This window comes from Haliotis cracherodii, unplaced genomic scaffold (genome assembly GCF_022045235.1).
Source record: "Haliotis cracherodii isolate W230 unplaced genomic scaffold, xgHalCrac1.p SCAF_11, whole genome shotgun sequence".
Lineage (NCBI taxonomy): Eukaryota > Metazoa > Mollusca > Gastropoda > Lepetellida > Haliotidae > Haliotis > Haliotis cracherodii.
In genome coordinates this window covers 12,360,809-12,378,553 of record NW_027266266.1, presented here as the reverse complement: position 1 = coordinate 12,378,553, position 17,745 = coordinate 12,360,809, and the positions used below count along the sequence as shown (strand labels likewise).

The 17,745-nt window shown below is 41.1% G+C and overlaps 1 protein-coding gene and 1 long non-coding RNA gene across 2 annotated transcripts; one reads left to right on the top strand and one right to left on the bottom strand.

The window, feature by feature from the left end:
* Positions 1-826: 826 nt before the first annotated feature.
* LOC139454846 (uncharacterized) lies at positions 827-5,396 on the bottom strand. The gene is made up of 4 exons (XM_071236467.1): positions 4,962-5,396; positions 3,652-3,720; positions 1,014-1,103; positions 827-892 (listed from the first exon to the last, which is right to left on the bottom strand). Exons 1-4 carry the CDS (start codon positions 5,394-5,396, stop codon positions 827-829), a joined length of 660 nt encoding a protein of 219 aa, XP_071092568.1.
* Positions 5,397-8,890: 3,494 nt separating this feature from the next.
* LOC139455393 (uncharacterized) lies at positions 8,891-14,909 on the top strand. The gene is made up of 3 exons (XR_011652474.1): positions 8,891-8,910; positions 10,620-10,691; positions 14,693-14,909. It is a non-coding gene; the product is annotated as an uncharacterized lncRNA (long non-coding RNA).
* The last annotated feature ends 2,836 nt before the right edge of the window (positions 14,910-17,745 follow it).

The following is a 17,745-nucleotide window of genomic DNA, read 5'->3' as shown; positions in this document are numbered from 1 at the left end:
ACTTGTTGTTACCCTGTCTGGGGCTCGGCATTAAGGGGCTAAAACAAGGACTGGTCGGTTCGGAGTCAGTATACTGTGTCTGAATGGGGTATTCATGTTAAACTGTGGCATGGTATCTCAGTGGGCTAGCACTATAAATCGGCATCAGTCCGGACTAGTACAAGCAGCCACACACACACGTGCATGCACGTCGCTATATAATTGCAATAATCTTGGACGCGACGTTAAACCCCATTTCACCTCACCTTAATTCGAACTGTCCTGATCTGTCTTGATAACTGGTTTGTGTACAGCTAGAAGACTGATTGATCCTTTAAGTCATTTAGACTTAATGAGATCCACGTGATTGCAATTACTCTTGCCTTTGAGCATGTTGAGTTCATATTAACAGTGCTTAGAACAGCACTTATGTCACAGGTGTGGTTGATGAAAGATTAAAAACTTAAATGTTCATATTATCAACATATATGTATGACTGTACAATAACTCAAGGTGAGTCGTTGCTTCGTGTGTCTAGAACTACAGACAGGTATTTGTGTTCTTCGGGATTTCTCCACTTACAATCAGTGTATTGACTATGAACGTATCTAAGTTACCTGTTTTATTCAATCGAGCCTGCATTTCGATGAAAACATGTGATCCAATATCTAAAAAATGGTTCCATTATTAATGTGCAATTTCAAAGGCCTTTCAAAGCATGCCTGTCACGGCGACGATGTCAAGACCTTTCAAACTAAAGTTGTATAGCCATTAGCGTCCAATGTTCAAGTGCAAGTCATACGACTTGATGCAGGTATTCCATCGTGGTGTTTGTATCCCGGTGCAATCAGCCAGTTGATTCCGGTTTAAACTGGATCACGATGAAAACATAGGTGAGGAGGGTCCCGATGATCTGTGTAAACAAAAAAGCAAGGTAATGGAACTACAATTGGTTATTGGGCTGTAATGAAGCTATGTATATTATGTTATAGGTTTCAGCAAGGAAAAGAGATGAATAAATAAATTCAACGTACTGTTAGGATCGTGTCCTTCGTGATGGTCATTAGGCCTAAAGCACTGATTCCGATCTGACGTTGGGACAACTTGTTTGCGAACAACGACACCTGGGTGTACCGTTCGTGGGAAAAATAAGCAATTGATAAGACACTACACATTTATTAATTGACATAGATATTGTTCAATAACAACATAATAATTTAAACGTTATTTTTTTTATCACACTTTTTTAACACCTTTTAACAGCACTTATCAAATGATATATCTTAAGGAACATCTATCATGTTTTAGATGCTTGATGACATTTATCAAATTTAACATATATAACATGCTTGTTTGTTTGTTGTTTAACACCGCACTCAGCAATATTCAAACTTTATGACGGCGGTCTGTAAATAATCGAGTCTGGACATGGCAATCCAGTGATTGATTTCATGAGCATTGATTCACGCAATTGGGATACGATGACATGCATCAACCAAGTCAGCGAGCCTGACCACTCGATCCCGTTAGTCGCCTCTTACAAGAGCATAGTCGCCTTTTATGGCAAGCATGGGTTGTTGAAGACCTATTCTACCCCGGATCTTCACGGGTCTATATAATATGTGGGTGATTAATAAAACTAATTTCAAATCTATTTATATTTGTTTGTTTGTTTAACGCCGCACTTAGCAATATGGGGATAATGTAGCAGTATGCTTCCCAAGTATCAAAAGTATCTTAGAGTGCTTGAGTGAGTGAATTGTAGCTATATCAGCCCAGTCAAATAGTCCTGTCTAAACGAAACAGATTCCATTTGACGTCAAAGGCAAAATAGCGGTGGAAATTATATGAACGGATCCCTGAAGATCAGTGATGACACCAGGTGTCGCGAAAAGAGGAAGCAGGTACTGCCCAGTCACTGACACATTTTGCATGATAACGTATGTATTTGTTGCCTGACACAGGACAGCGGTACTCCTTAATGACTGGGTATGTTTCTTTGTGATCATTAAATTGTGGTTGGTTGGTTTGTTGTTTAACGCCGCTCTCAGCAGTATTCCAGCTATATGACGGCGGTCTGTAAATAATCCAGTCTGGCCAAGACAATCCATTAATTGACATCATGAGCATCGTTCCACGCCATTGGAATCGATGACATGCATCAACCAAGTCAGCGAGCCTGACCACCCGATCCCGTTAGTCGCCTTTTACGACAAGCATAGACACATTTTACGGCAAGCATGGGTTGCTTAAGACCTATTCTACCCCGGAATGTTCACGGGTCCGTTAAATTGTGAAGCGAAAAATCTGAACAAACTCAGTAGGTCTGAAAGAGGACGGCGGGATACAGCTAGCAAAGTCACTAACTATCAGTTTCAAACGTAAGAGGAGTTTCCTACGAACCGGAAGACACAGTTTGCAAAGTATGAGTTAGAGGGAGTGAGTTGGGTTAACGCCGCTTTTAACAGTATTCCAGTTATATCGCGGCGTGTCAGCTTAATGTGGGAGGAAAGTCCCAGGCGTTTACCACTTCGATGAAACCCATGAGCACGGGTATGGTGCTGACAAACCTAGAAACATAATCGGGGCGAACCGGGATTCAAACGCACAATTATAGGTCTCTGGCGTGCCCAAGGAACGCAACTCTGCACAGCGAATCGCGGCGCCCTAGACGACTGGGCCACCCGTGCCCCCAGTGTGAGTTAGAAATGACACCTGGAAACATGACATGTGTGAAGGTGTTATTGTGTGTTGCAGAAGCAAGTGAGTGTGTGAGGACGTCAGTTGTTCTGACAGGCCTAACGGGCAAGGCCATCTCAGTGAGAGTTTCTAAATATTTCATATTCATTTGGATATAAATATTATTATAGTATACATTTATATACCACACCGGATCTGTTCAAATTTGTTCCCTGACCAGTAGATCTGTATGCATTTAAATCCGTATTGGACATTTACCTATTTAGCAAATGTAGGGAATACAATGAAAACGTACACATGCACGCACGTGCACACATAGAGATATATCAATTACAAAAAGATTATACTAAGAACGTATTAAATGTATTAAAAAGGAAACTGCATCTATTAAAAAGTAAAGATTGTTTTATCCATGTCAATATCGTATATAAGAAAGGTTAAGAAATATGATGTATGACATTTAATACGTTCTTAGTATAATCTTTTGTAGTTGATATAGAGAATCTCACCCGAGTGTCTTTTGATATCAAATATATCAACACGAGTTGATAAAATGGAAAAACTCCGAGGCTTGCCGAGGATTTTTTTCAGCTTTTATCAACGAGAGTTCATATATTTGATATCAAAAGACACGAGGGGGATATTTTATTTATCATCCAACACCATTCTTCCAACTTTTTCAGTTTGTAGAAAGTAATTAGCAGTGTCTTAAGTGTAAAAGGTACTGCTAATAACTTCAGAAGCAGAGCCATTAGTGATGTCATTTGATTGTGACGTCATGGTAACCAATGACGTCACAATGGTCTGCAAAGCATTGTGATGCAATTTCATTGCAGCGATATCTACAGTATAGATATCGCTTGATCTCACCCAAGCGATATCTCCTGTGGGAGCTAGTTTTGGATGATAAATATATATTCCAGATGAGGTTGAAGTGTTGTCTCTAAAAGAATCATCATAATGTGTTCTTACAAATGCAATCACTCTATCTGGCATCTTTGTCCCAGCCAAGTCATGCAGAATGTTCAGAGTTCGGTGTGCCTGTATACAAACATGTCAATGACTAGGTTTCAAAGTTAATTGTTATTCATAAATAAAACATTCAGACTGAGACAAAAATCGGATTACATAATACTCAGTCTAACGAAGCCACAGGTGGTTCCCAGGTAGCCAGCCCATTAGGTAAATCTTTTTGTCGTTAGGCCTAAAACTGCAGTGACACAAAGAACATTGCTACAAATACAAACAAAATATACTCATCCCCGTTTGTAATCCCAAAGGAATTATTATTACTGCATTCATTAGGATTGCGACATTTTAGAATCACAATATACACTTTATTAGGGTTCGCCATATCGATAGATAACCATTGTGGGAATTGTACTACCCTGTGAAACCCTGCTAATCCGAACTAGTGAGTGAGTTGGGTTTTACGCCGCTTTTAACAGTATTCCAGTTATATCGCGGCGTGTCAGCTTAATGTGGGAGGAAAGCCCGGAGTGATGCAGGTCTCAGACGTTTACCACTTCGGTGAAACCCACGAGCACGGGTATGGTGCTGACAAACCTAGAAACATAATAGGGGCGAACCGGGATTCGAACCCACAATCATAGGTTTCTGGCGTGCCCAAGGGACGCAACTCTGCACAGCGAATCGCGGCGCCTTACACGACTGGGCCACCCATGCCCCCGCTAATCTGAACTAAGCTTCCGGGGAAAAAGAAGGAAAACACCCATGTTTGATGGCGGCCAAACATGAAGCAAACAAGAATGGTTATCCGATGGTGATGAATTTGATACGGGTATGATATTTGTATTTTGGACCTTAAGTTTGCAGTGTTTCGGCGAATATATTCAGACTATTGACGTTTTAAGAACGTTGTGTAATACTTTGGTCAAATCCAATGTTCAAGGGCGGTCGGGTAGCTTGGTGGTTAAAGCGTTCGCTCGTCACGCCGAAAACCCGGGTTCTATTCCCGACATAGGTACAATGTGTGAAGCCCATTTCTGGTGTCCACCGCCGAGATATTGCTGGAATATTGCTAAAAGCGACGACAAACGATACTCACTCACTCACTTAAATTTTCAAGAGTATATTTTCTTTTGCCCGGCAGTTTATACCATTCTCAGTGAAATCGAGCAAGATGATAACATGTCCAAAAAAACGAATCATAGAACCACTTGTGGTCATGTACACATTCCATACATTAATTATTTACAATGTGTGATTTCTGTCTAACAGGGTTTCAACGTACAATTCCACAATAACATTGTAACACTCACCGCTTCGTGCAGCCGGATGCCAAAATAGGTGAGAGTGATAAGACACAGAGTGGAAAAGTACACAGCAAATGCCGCAAAAGCAATGTGCCCAAGGTAGCGGACGTCGTTGATGAGGACGTACAGGCAGAAACACACAATCAGGAAGGAGCTGAGATAGGCAGCAGCCACGTGTATGGATATGAAGGAGCACACATATTCCACCAAGCCTGTCAGTGTTGCATGGTAACCGCGAATGTCCTCGATATCTTCTTCTTTGAAGGATCCTTCAGACGCCCGTAACAGTCTCAGCGTGCAAACATCATATTCATAGGTGAGAAGGAGGGAGATGGACAAGAACAGAAGCAATAACGAATGGTATTGCAGAATGATACAGCCACTATATATCGTATTCAAGACAATTAAAGGCCAATATAGTTTACTGGATGCTTCAATCATCATGCTTGTACCGATTCCAGTGGCCACACAGGAGAAAGCCGCAAAGATGATAAAACATTGACATGCCCTCTTTACCCTCTTCCTCAATGTAGTGTTTGAAACACAACTGTTAAATTTCAACCGTGCTTCATGAAGACGTTCGCAGAATATGCGTAGCTTACTGTGGATGTTGGTACTGAGGCCCCAAAAGGTTATGGATAAGAGAACTACACTGTGACTTGCTAGGGCGAGACTTGTGTTCGAGAAAGATTCAGCTTTCGAATATGATGGTATCACCTCGATAAAAAAAAGAATGAAAACTATGCACACAAAACTTGAATATATGCAGGAAGCTACCGAGGAGACGGTACACCTTTTTGATGACCTCGACTGCTGAAAGTCCCATGATAACCCGGACAATGCTATCAGTCTCTGGACACTTGTCAATGTTTCCTGTACATCATCTGCATCACTGGATGTACCAACGGTATTTTGGAAAACCTTCAACATTTTCGACAGATAGGATAAGAAATATATGATGCACTCTCTTTGTAAGCAAGGCCTTCTGATAGATCTGTTCTCAACTCAATGTCACCAGTGTCTGGTCTAACTGTTTCCATGACGATCCATGCAACATTCAATTCCGAACATACATGTAATTTCACAAGAGTTTCCAAACGGAAATGGGCGAGGCGAGTCAATATGTCATTCAGCATGATCAAATAACACAACGTGTATTTGTTTGCGAGACATTTCTTGCACATAATTGGCCTAAGCTGTGGAAAGCCTTCAATGGGCATTCCATAAATGTGATTATCTGAACCGATAAAGAAGGAAGCTATGGGATAATTGTCCAGTCACACTTCCCGTAAGTGTACTAATACGTAGCTGGTAACTCTGTTGTGATACCTGGCATTAATTGTCCACATTTGAAAACTAAAGTATTTTATCCAGAGTGAAAATGCGTGAACATGATAACAAACATGAATAATATATAAAGTAAATGGAAGAGAGTATAACGATGACTGTGTCAACTACTTTTCCCCGCCACTGAACCAAGCTTTAAGTGAGTGAGTGAGTGAGTTGTGTTTAACGCCGCTTTTAACAGTATTCCAGTTATATCACGGCGTGTCAGCTTAATGTGGGAGGAAAGCCCGAAGTGATGAAGGTCTCAGACGTTTACCACTTCGGTGAAACCCACGAGCACGGGCATGGTGCTGACAAACCTAGAAACATAATCGGGGCGAACCGGGATTCGAACCCACAGTCATAGGTTTCTGGCGTGCCCAAGGGACGCAAATTCTGCACAGCGAATCGAGGCGCCTTAGACGACTGGGACACCCTTGCCCCCATGTTGAGAATAGGTTGCAAGGGACACATTCGAACTGGGAAAACCCCATAGGGTAGAAGTCATGTACTCATCACGAGCATGGCTTATGTCAGTGATTGGATACTGCTTTATGCTGCATCGAGCTATCCTGATCTGTCTTGCTAACTGCTTTGGTTGATCTTTGACGTCATATAGAGTTAATGATATTCATATGATTGTAATTACGTTTGCTGTTTAGGATATATAAACAATGTTTGCAGTAGCGACAACGCCACTGGTGTGGTTTATGGGAGACTAATATGATCCACCTGCGTCTGTTATTGTGGTTAGTTGGTTGGTTTGTTGTTTAACGTCGCACTCAGCAATATTCCAGCTGTATGACGGCGGTCTGAAAATAATCGAGTATGGACCAGACAATCCAGTGATTGATATCATGAACATCGATCCAGGTAATTGGGATCGATGACATGCATCAACCAAGTCAGCGAGCCTGACCACCCGATTCCGTTAAGTCGCCTTTTACGACAAGCATAGTCACCTTTTACGGCAAGCATGGGTTGCTGAAGACCTATTCTACCCCGGCATGTATGTTATTGTGAGGCTTTGCTTCGTGGGTCTCGAGATGCCGACAGCTCTTTGTGTTCTCTATCAGTGCATTGGCTATGCAAAGAGCTTAGTTACCTGTTTTAATCCATCGAACATGCATCTCGCTGGGAACATTATGTGAATCAATATTTTAAAATATTCTTCCATTATCAATGTGCACTTACTTGTCACTTAAAGGCATCGGTATTTGAGATCTATGTATTCAGATTCGGAGACCATTACAACTTTAAACATCACATGCGTTTCCAAGCATGGTTTCCAAAGCGACGATGTCAAAACATGACACAGAAAAAGCTGTTCAGCCATTAGTGCCAAAACTTCAAGTGCAAGTAAAATACGACTTGATGCAGTTATCCTGCCGTGGTGTTTGTATATGTCCTGTTGCAAAGCACCAGTTGATTCCGGTTTAAACTGGATCACGATGAAAACATTGAGGAGGAGGAGTATACCGAGTATCTGTGTTAACAAAAAAGCTATGAAATTGAATTGTAATAACTTATTGGGCAGAAGTGAAGCTAAATATATTATGTTACAGGTTTCAGTGGGGAATAGAATTGCATCTTAAGAACTGGAAAAAATCATGGTTTGATCTATATTAATTCAACGTACCGTTAGGATCTTGTCCTTCGTGATGGTCATTATAGGCCTAAATCACCGATTCCGATTTGGCCTTGAGCCAACTTGTTTGCGAACATTTTAACCTAGGTGCATGAAAAATATGATATTGACAAGACACTACATATTCATTAAATTACATGTATTTTTTTTAATAACAACATAATAAGTTAAACGTTCCAAAATAGTTAGAGAAGTCATTAGTAACATTACGCAATTATCAAATGGATATATTTTATCATGTTCAAGATACTTGATGAAATTTATCAAATTTATCATTTAACATAATATGTAGGATGTTTATAATTTAAAGCCTATTAATGTTTGTATTAAAAAATATCCAATGTATGTTTGATTGTGTGTGTGTGTGTATGTGTGGCAAACATGGGTTGCTGAATACCTATTCTACCCTGGAATCTTCAGAACCGGATACGACTTTACGACCCGGATGTACATTAATGAAGATAGGACATTAGCGTACGATTTGTTTATGCGCTAAAAAGTCATTTAGTTGCTAGTATTAATATTTTATTGCAATTAACGCCTCACTCAACTATTTTCCAGCATATGACGATTGCCTGTAAATCAACGAGTCTGGACCAAACAATCCAGTGACTTATAATTGGAGAAACGTCATCGTGTCTGAGCACCAGGTCAATATAGGAGCCTCGTGTGACAAGCACACGACATGTGCACTGGGGTTTATTCTTACCCAAAATCTCACGGAGATGCATTGAGTCTGAAGAACAACAACGTAGCATATGTGATAAAAGATAACAAGTTGTTTTAATAAATAAAAATAGAGTATTCATAGGGCTTATTATAGTTGACCTATAAATTATGTCATGCACGGTTAAGGTGACACGATTTAATCATTACATAATGGTAAACAGAAAGTCCTTGACGGAAATAGCTGCGCCTGCTATATAAGAAAGACAGAATTCAGTTTTCTCCTTATCCTCAAACAACGACAGAAGAGTACATGTAAGTTGCCAGTGTTTGTGAACAAACTAATTCTCTATGTTAAGGCATTTGTTTTCATTCACATACTCTTTATTTATTTCAACAGTGTATTTGGCAAACGGTGAAAATTAATTCAGTAAGATTTATTTTGGTACTTTTGTTGTTTGACGGAGCATACAGCAATATTCCAATGGTCTGTACCCGTGAAGATTCCGGGGTAGAGTAGGTCTTCAGCAACCCATGCTTGCCGTAAAAGGTGACTATGCTTGTCGTAAAAGGCGACTAACGGGATTGGGTGGTCAGGCTCGCTGACTTGGTTGATACATGTCATCGATCAAAATTGAGTGGATCGATGCTCATGATATCAATCACTGGTTTGTCTTGTCCAGACTCGATTATTAACAGACCGCCGTCATATAGCTGGAATATTGCTGAGTGCGGTGTAAAACAACAAACTAACTGTAAATAATCGAGTCTTGACCTGTCAATCCAGTAATTGACATCATGAGCATCGATATCAGTGAGTACCATGAACTCCTATCAAACACAAAAAAAGTCTGACATCAGAGAGACGATTCAAAGCAACGAAAGCCTTTCCATAATCATAAGAATTCTCTGCCAAGGTCGATTTTACGATTCTGACAATATCATGAGCAAGTGGTTATGATTCCAACTGTTCGCGAAAAGGTGAGCGTATCCTGTCCATTTCGGTTTGCCCCACATTGTGTACGTGAATTCGACAAATTTGGTGGCGGTAGTGTCATGGTGTGGGGGGCCATAACCTACACCACGAGATCTGACTTGGTTGTGGTTCAGGGACAATTGACAGCAAATCGCTACATCCACTGCACACAGCTTGTGTCACGGTAGACCACCTACATAATGCCAACATCAACGTTCTACCCTGGCCGTCGAGATCTCCATATCTCAACCCAATCGAACACCTCTGGGATGATCTCGATCGACGTGTGCGTCAACGTCAAAACACGCCGCAGACACTCCCACAACGGACCAATGCGTTTGAAGCAGAATGGCGCAGCATTCCGCAGGACAGAATTCGTACGTATCCAGTCAGTGCCGAGGAGATGCAGAGCCGGGATTGCTGCTCGGGGCGGTTAGTGGGTTAGATCGCTGACTTTGTGTGCTGGCGATTAGGTGCCTCACTCTGGCAAGTGTGGGTTCGAATCCCGGACGGGACTCAACCCCTCAAAAGTACGAGAATCTGTACTTTACTAAGAAAGTGTTATCCCAAATATAACATTTGTTACAGCTATATGACGCCGGTATGTAAATAATCGAGTCTGGACCAGACAATCCAGTGAGTGACATCATAATCGTCGATCCACGCTATTGGGGTGCGATGACATGCATCAACCAAGTCAGTGAGTCTGACCACCCGATCCCGTTAGTCGCCTCTTACGACAAGCATAGTCGCCTTTTAAGGCAAGCATGGGTTGCTGAAGACGTATTCTTCCCCGGATCTTCACGGGTCTTATCGATGATGGTTCTGATCTAGTGTATGCATTTCAGGACAGGTATAAACTCACATAAAACATGAAACATGGTTACATCATTTCATGTCTGCTATCTAACGACAAGCATAGTAGTCTTTTAAGGCAAGCATGGGTTGCTGAAGACCAATTCTACCCTGAATCTTCATGGGCCTGAGATACATGTTAAATGCACTGTATGATGGAGATTTAGGATTTAACCTAGTGTATGTGTTTCAGCATCAACAATGATTCTAAAGTTGGCTATGTTCGTCACGCTGGTATGTACCAACCTTGCAGCGCCAGTGCCAAGTAAGTTTGTTTGTTTATTTAATTTGTTGTTTAACGCCGTACTCAGCATTATACCAGCTATATGACGGCGGTCTGAAAATAAATCGAGTCTGGACCAGACAATCATGTGATTGATTGACATGAGCATCGATCCATGCAATTGAGATACGATCACATCCATCAACCAAATCAGCGAGGCAGACCACCCGATCCCGTTAGTCGCCTTTTACGGCAAGCATGGGTTGCTGAAGACCTATTCTATCCCCGATCTTCACGGGTCGTAACTTAAATGTATTGAAAAAGATGGATAGTTTCTGCACTTCTATACCAAACATAACTTACGTTCCAAAACAGCGTGTTAATATACTGAACCGGAAAAGCAACGTCACCCCAAGTAACATTGCATGAAAAGTTGTCAGTTCAATATCTGGGTAATTTTTTGTCAAAGTTTCTAAAATTTAACATTACTTTGACCGGGAAAATGAAATTTGATGATAAAAAAACCTAGCAGATGACAATAAAACGGATCGCCAAGGTGATTGTAAGCTGGAGAAACCGCACGGCAAGCAGCCAATGCCTTTCAAGTCCACGTAACGACCATATACAGGCTCAGCAACGGTACCAGACCACCAACACTTCAGATGAAAGAACCACGTAGTGGAAGACCAAGGGTCACCACCCGACGTCAGGATCGTCAGATTGTGCGACAGCATCTTCAAGATTGCTTTGTTACTGCTGCGGAAACTGCCTGACAGACCATGGGGACACACCAGCGACACATAAGTGCGGACACCGTGCGTCGACGATTGACGAGCAGACACCTCCACTGTCACAGGCCACACCGAGGACCCATTCTGACACCGAGATCTTATGCAACAGAAGTGGGACGCCCAAGTAGGTATCAATAAATTACATGAAATTAAACCAAATATCGGTTACGCCTACTTGGGCTGTCAGTCCAGATTTGAAGAGGTTATTATGCGACGATGTCGTATTGGCCACAGCAGATATACACATGAATATTTATTAAAAGGTGAGGATCCTCCGTTTTGTGTCCCTTGTGATGAAAGAATCACGGTCAAGCATGTCCTGCTTGATTGTATTGATTTTTCCATCACAAGGGATAAATATTTCAGTGTCAAAACAGTTAAGGACCTTTTTAATGATGTTAATTCTCATTTAATATTAAGATTTTTAAAAGAAATAGAACTTGTCCATAAATTTTGATGTGCTTAATGTATTATTTTATAAATTGGTAGTGCTAATAAATAACTTAGATTGCGAGTGGCTGTACCCTCGAGGGGGGTTGAAGTAGCGTACAATTATTGTCCCCCTAAGAGGGTATGTAATTCCCAAACCATTCCTAGTATTTTTCTGCATACCAGACTTTTAAATCGTAGTATATTTGTTAGTTTTATTCATTGGCTAAACTTGCATATAATCGCTAGCGACTGAAGGGATGGTGTAAATCCTGCCGGGGTCCATGCAGGAAGCAAAGGTACTGTAAGTCCCCATGGTCCCTGGTGTGGTGATCTCCCTTTAGTTCCTGACGATCTCTAGCCCATTTTTATATTGTGTTGTTCCTTAATACTTAATGCTTTTAAATGTTCCGCAACTAGTTTTAAATCTTACCTGTGATATTCTAGTTCTCATACTGTCCTTCGATGACAGATATTTAGAAAGTTTAAATATATGTATATTTCATGTCTAATTTCTCGTCACGATATGGCTGAAATATTGCCGATGTGACGTAAAACATTACCTCACTCACTCACTCACTCATTCTGACACCACGTCATCGCCGTGATCGTCTTCAGTGGGCCATACATCACCAGCATTGGAGAAGAGTCCTCTTCCTGTTTCTCAACAGCAGATGGCAGAGAGAGAGAGAGAGAGAGAGAGAGAGAGAGAGAGAGAGAGAGAGAGAGAGAGACGCCGTGGGGAACGTTTTTCGTTTCGGATGCTTCTGTTGGTGAGAGAGACTCGTGGGGTGATCCAAACATCATGGCGTGGGGTGGAATTGGTCTTGCACAGAGGGTCGGCCATGTGGTCTTCCAGAACATCGGTCCAGGGAGAGGCAATGGTGTCACAGCAACTCGGTACATTGATCAAGTCTTCGAGACCACACGCCATACCTCATTTGGCAGGTCGCCGCAACCACGAGTTTCAGCATGATAACGCCCGTGCCCACACTGCGAGAGCAACAAGAGACTACCTCCATCAGAATGGCATCAAAACCATGCAGTGGCCTGCCCCCAGTCCCGATTTAATTCCCAATGAGCACCTGTGGGACGAGATTCAAAGACGGCTGAATGACGTCCGATCAAGGTCGACAACTGCAGCTGAACTGCTTCAGGCGTTCCCCAGAGTGTGGGCTCAAGTGCCTATGGCCTTCATCAACCGCCTCATCCATTCCATGTGTCGACGCAGCACGGCAGTCATCAGTGCACATAGCGGACACACGAGATTTTGTGATGACATTTTCTCAGAGACAAGTGTTGTGTTTCACTTTAAGAACATTTGACACTTTAATTTTCAACCTTGATGGTCAGTTTTGTCAAGTTTCATCTTTTGAATATGTCTCAAAGTATGTTTACAGTGTTTGGACATATAAGGTTTCTCATATATCTATCAATGGTGACGTTTCTTTTGTGGTTCAGTATATATAGTTAGGGGTGGTGGGGGATACACTAGTCGTTAAGACGTTCGCTCGTCATGCCGAAGGCCCGGTTTCAATTCCCTACACGAGTGAACCCACCGTGATATTGCTGGAATATTGCTAAAACACTTACTCAATCACTAACTAATAGAGAAATATATATTCTTCTTCGCCACTAGAGAAGACAAGGCGTGCCTTATTGTGTGCGCATATTTCAAATTTGAGATATGCGAAAAATATTAGGACATTTTAAGATATGAACCTAGTTACCTACTTGAACTTAGTAAGGACTTAGCTGTCAATGGAAAGACACATTTTCTTTGTCATATAAGGACAGGGAAGCGCGGACACGCACACAATTATGAGCGAGCATAATCCAGTCAACTTGTGGACCAATTCGTGTGTTAAGGTCGAAACCCAATCACATGAATCTGTTCAATTCTAGCTGTTGTAAATTCAGTTGTCCAAGTTTTTTAATCTAAGTTGTTTGTATCAAAGGAGATATTAAGATGCACATACAAATGTTAGATATGTTTTATGTACTGTGGGTCGGAATGGCATGGAATTCTGAAAAAGGTGAATCTGAATCTGTATATTAAGTTTTGTTTTGTTTGATGTTAAATGCCGCACTCAGCAATACTTAAGCTCTATGACGACGGTCTGTAAATAATCGAGTCTGCACCAGTCAATCCAGTGATTAACGTCATGAGCATCGATCCACGCAATTGGCATACGATGACATGCATCAACCAAGTCAGCAAACCTGGCCACCCGATCCCGTTAGTCGCCTATTACGGCAAGCATGGGTTGCTGAAGACTTATTCTACCCCGGATCTTCACGGGTCACATTATTAAGTAGTGACTTTAGAAAAGTATATGGAAAGTAGTGAGTATAGTTTTACGCCGCTTTTCGCAATACTCAGTGGGAGACACGTACCAATGTACCAATGTGGGGAATCAAACCCGGTCCTTTGACGCGACGAGCGAACGCTTCTTATTCTAGGATAACCCATCAACTGATGACACTTCAAATGAATTAATATGAATAGACTGAAACGTGCAATATATGTCACTTATGTTTTTAAAAGAATAAATTAAAACACATTTAAATTCCAAAATGTTCAAATTGCAGAAAATAGTGGTACAGGTGGTGGTAAAATTCATGGTATTAAAGTGCTGTACAGAAATTTCGTAACACGTGGTTTGTAAAAGAGAGAGTATCAAAGTGAAAGCATATATCACAAGACTTACTACGATCCTTCAGCCATGATATCATTCATGTGTTCACGGTAACTCCTTCCTCCTAATGTACATCCACCAACCATTCCAATGTGTTTCTATCTGTTTCACTTCCCGGAACAAGAAGACCTACTGGAGTTCCTAAAGCAGTTTTCACCGCTGCCAACGCCCAGCATTCAACACCAGGATCTGCTGCAAACGCTCTGTCGTGATATTCCGACGGCCTGTCGTGATTCCTGTGGAGAACTAGGGACATGTAATATCGATGAAATGCTCACATCCGAAATAAAAAATGCCCTTGCTCCTAAAATTACAGACCCGATTAACCTACTTGGCTGAAATTAAACATGAATCACGTGAGTACCTCACGGATGTCTTAAAAAACATTTGTTTACAAAGAAATGTTTGTTTTCTTTATTCGTGAAGAAGAATCAGGTGATCACCTCATTCCGTTAGTCGTCTTTAAAGGCAAGCATAGGTTGCCTAAGACCTATTCTAATCCGGATCTTCAGGGGTCTGTAAATTAAGTATCGACTTTGGACCTAATGACACAATAATAGAATCTGGACCAGACAATACAGTGACTGACATAATGCGCATCGATCTACGCAATTGGTGTAAGATGACGTGCATCAACCAAATCAGCGAGCCTGACCACCCGATCCCGTTAGTCGTCTTTTACTACAAGCATAGTGTCTGGCGCCCTGTCATGATCCTGGGACCATATGAGAATTACAAAAATTTGTTTCTTTGTTCCTGAAATTCCAGACATAGGTAACCTTGATCTACTTGTCTGAAATAAAACACAAAAATAGCAAAAGTACTGATCTACCTTCAGATGCTGGCGATCTATAGCCCTTTTTTTTACATTGTCATGTATCATGACTATTTAGGTATATCTTTTTATGGTTGTATGCTAGTTTTAAATATTAAATCTGTGATATTCTAGTAATTTTACTGTCCATCGATGACAGGTTTTTATTTGGTTTAAATATATGTATAAATAATATATAACTTCTCGTCACGATATGGCTGAAATATTGCCGATGTGACCGAAGGGATAAACTCACACTTCACGGGTCGTAAGGAACTAAAGTAGACACATGACCTAACATGGAGACGTCCATTCTACAGTAAGTATTCGAAACTTGGTAAGTTGATGACGTATATTAGTCGAAACTTGGCAAGTTGATGACGTAGGACTGTGATAGCGGGTGAAGCGACAGGTGTAGAAGCGATGGTGTAGTAAATACCGTTGTGATTGATACGAAGTGTTTATTGAGTTTGAGTCAAATCTGGGTTGTCAACAAGTGAGCATAATGCCAGGCTGAGATACAACAATTGCATGGAGACGTTTTTCGTTGAAACTTTCAACAATTTACGGTTACAATATCACAACAAAAGAAATAACTTTTCTGACGATGTTTTTGGACGAAATATGGCCGTATTAAACTGGAATAAATAGACCAAGAACATCATCAAAATATGTTGGATGCTAGAAAACCTCAGACGCCAGGTCGAGACTAAAGTTCCCCAACGGAAAACTTACAACATGCGGGATCAGATTTGGAAGAACTGTACCTCCATTTTCCTCGAGTAAACGTAGGTACATTTTTTACAATGATTTTAATAGGTTTAACAGTGTTAACTTTTTAAACTACGATGATGTACATGGCGGTATTCACGCGTTGCCAATTACCGCATGTATTCTATTGAGACACGTGGGTTTCTGTTAATAGCAAGCTCCGACTAAAAAGTCCGACTATGACGGACTCGTTAAAGAAGTCATAGAAATCCAGGGAAAGATCACTGTGCTGTCTGGGCAGGTAGATACAAGAAACGAACTGTTGAAAGATTTACTGACAGTTGCCAAAGAATCACAGATATCACAAGTAAGCTTATCACAGATTTAGCAGTGATAATGAAGGGTGATAACGTAGGCACCCGTATTTAGAAGCCAAATTCACAGGATTCAGTTGGAAAAACCCTCACAACAATGAAGGTGAGCTCATTCAACATCCCTACATTGCAGACGTTCGAATCCTAGTCTGGAAAGGGAAGCGCATATAGACAGAGAAATTTAATGGAACATGACCGGAAATCTTTCAGTAATGCACGGAATAGTTTGTTTTTTTTGTTGATGTTTAACGCCGCACTCAGCAATATTCCAGCTATATGACGGCGGTCTGTAAAATAATCGAGTCTGGACCAGACAATCCAGTGAATGAGATCATGAGCATCGATCCACGCAATTGGGATACGATGACATGTATCAACCAAGTCAGCGAGCCTGACCACCCGATCCCGTTATGTGAGACCACTGCATAATTTTGAAATATGTTTGCTACCTGTTACATTTCGCATTCGAACAAAAGAAGGTTGGTTTTTGTTGTTTAACGCCGCACTCAGCAATATTCCAGCTATATGACGGCGACAAATAGAAGGTGAGAGAGATAAAGCAAAAGACATTCATATCAAACTAGCTGTACAGAGATTCCGAAGCAACATTAATTTTTAATAGACGCGGATAATTATCGCCTGAAGTTTGTTTGTTTATTTGTTATTAACGCTGCACTCAGCAATAATCCACCTATACGACGGCGGTCTGTAAATAATCGAGTCTGGACCAGACAATCCAGTCATTGATATCGATGACATGCATCGACGAAGTCAGGGAGCCTGACCACCCGATCCCGTTAGTCGCCTTTGACGACATGCATGGGTTGCTGAAGACCAATATTCTACCCCGGATCTTCACGGGTTCACGACTCCAGGGCATTTCTCGGCCTGGTACTGCTGATATGTCTGGATAGAAACCAACTATTTTTATATATTTTTGAAATGTTTTTCAGTGCTTAAAGGTCAGTGTAAGCTATTATAATATACTGCTCAGTTGTTCACAGTGAACACTATACAGTGACGTCACCAATTGATAACATTGCAATTTCACTCAGGGTTGAGATGTCATTTATTGTTTTTCTTCCTTTCATTAGTAGGTTTTATTAAATGACATATTAGGAGATCAGGGTTATACTCTAGTTATTTTCGTTTGTCTCGTATATTTCACTTTTAATAAAATAACAAAAGTATTTGTGGAGATTATTTCATATATTAGACTTTTTTCAGACTTTCCAGGACACCAGACTTCGGGGGGGTGATGACAAGAAACCGTTTTCA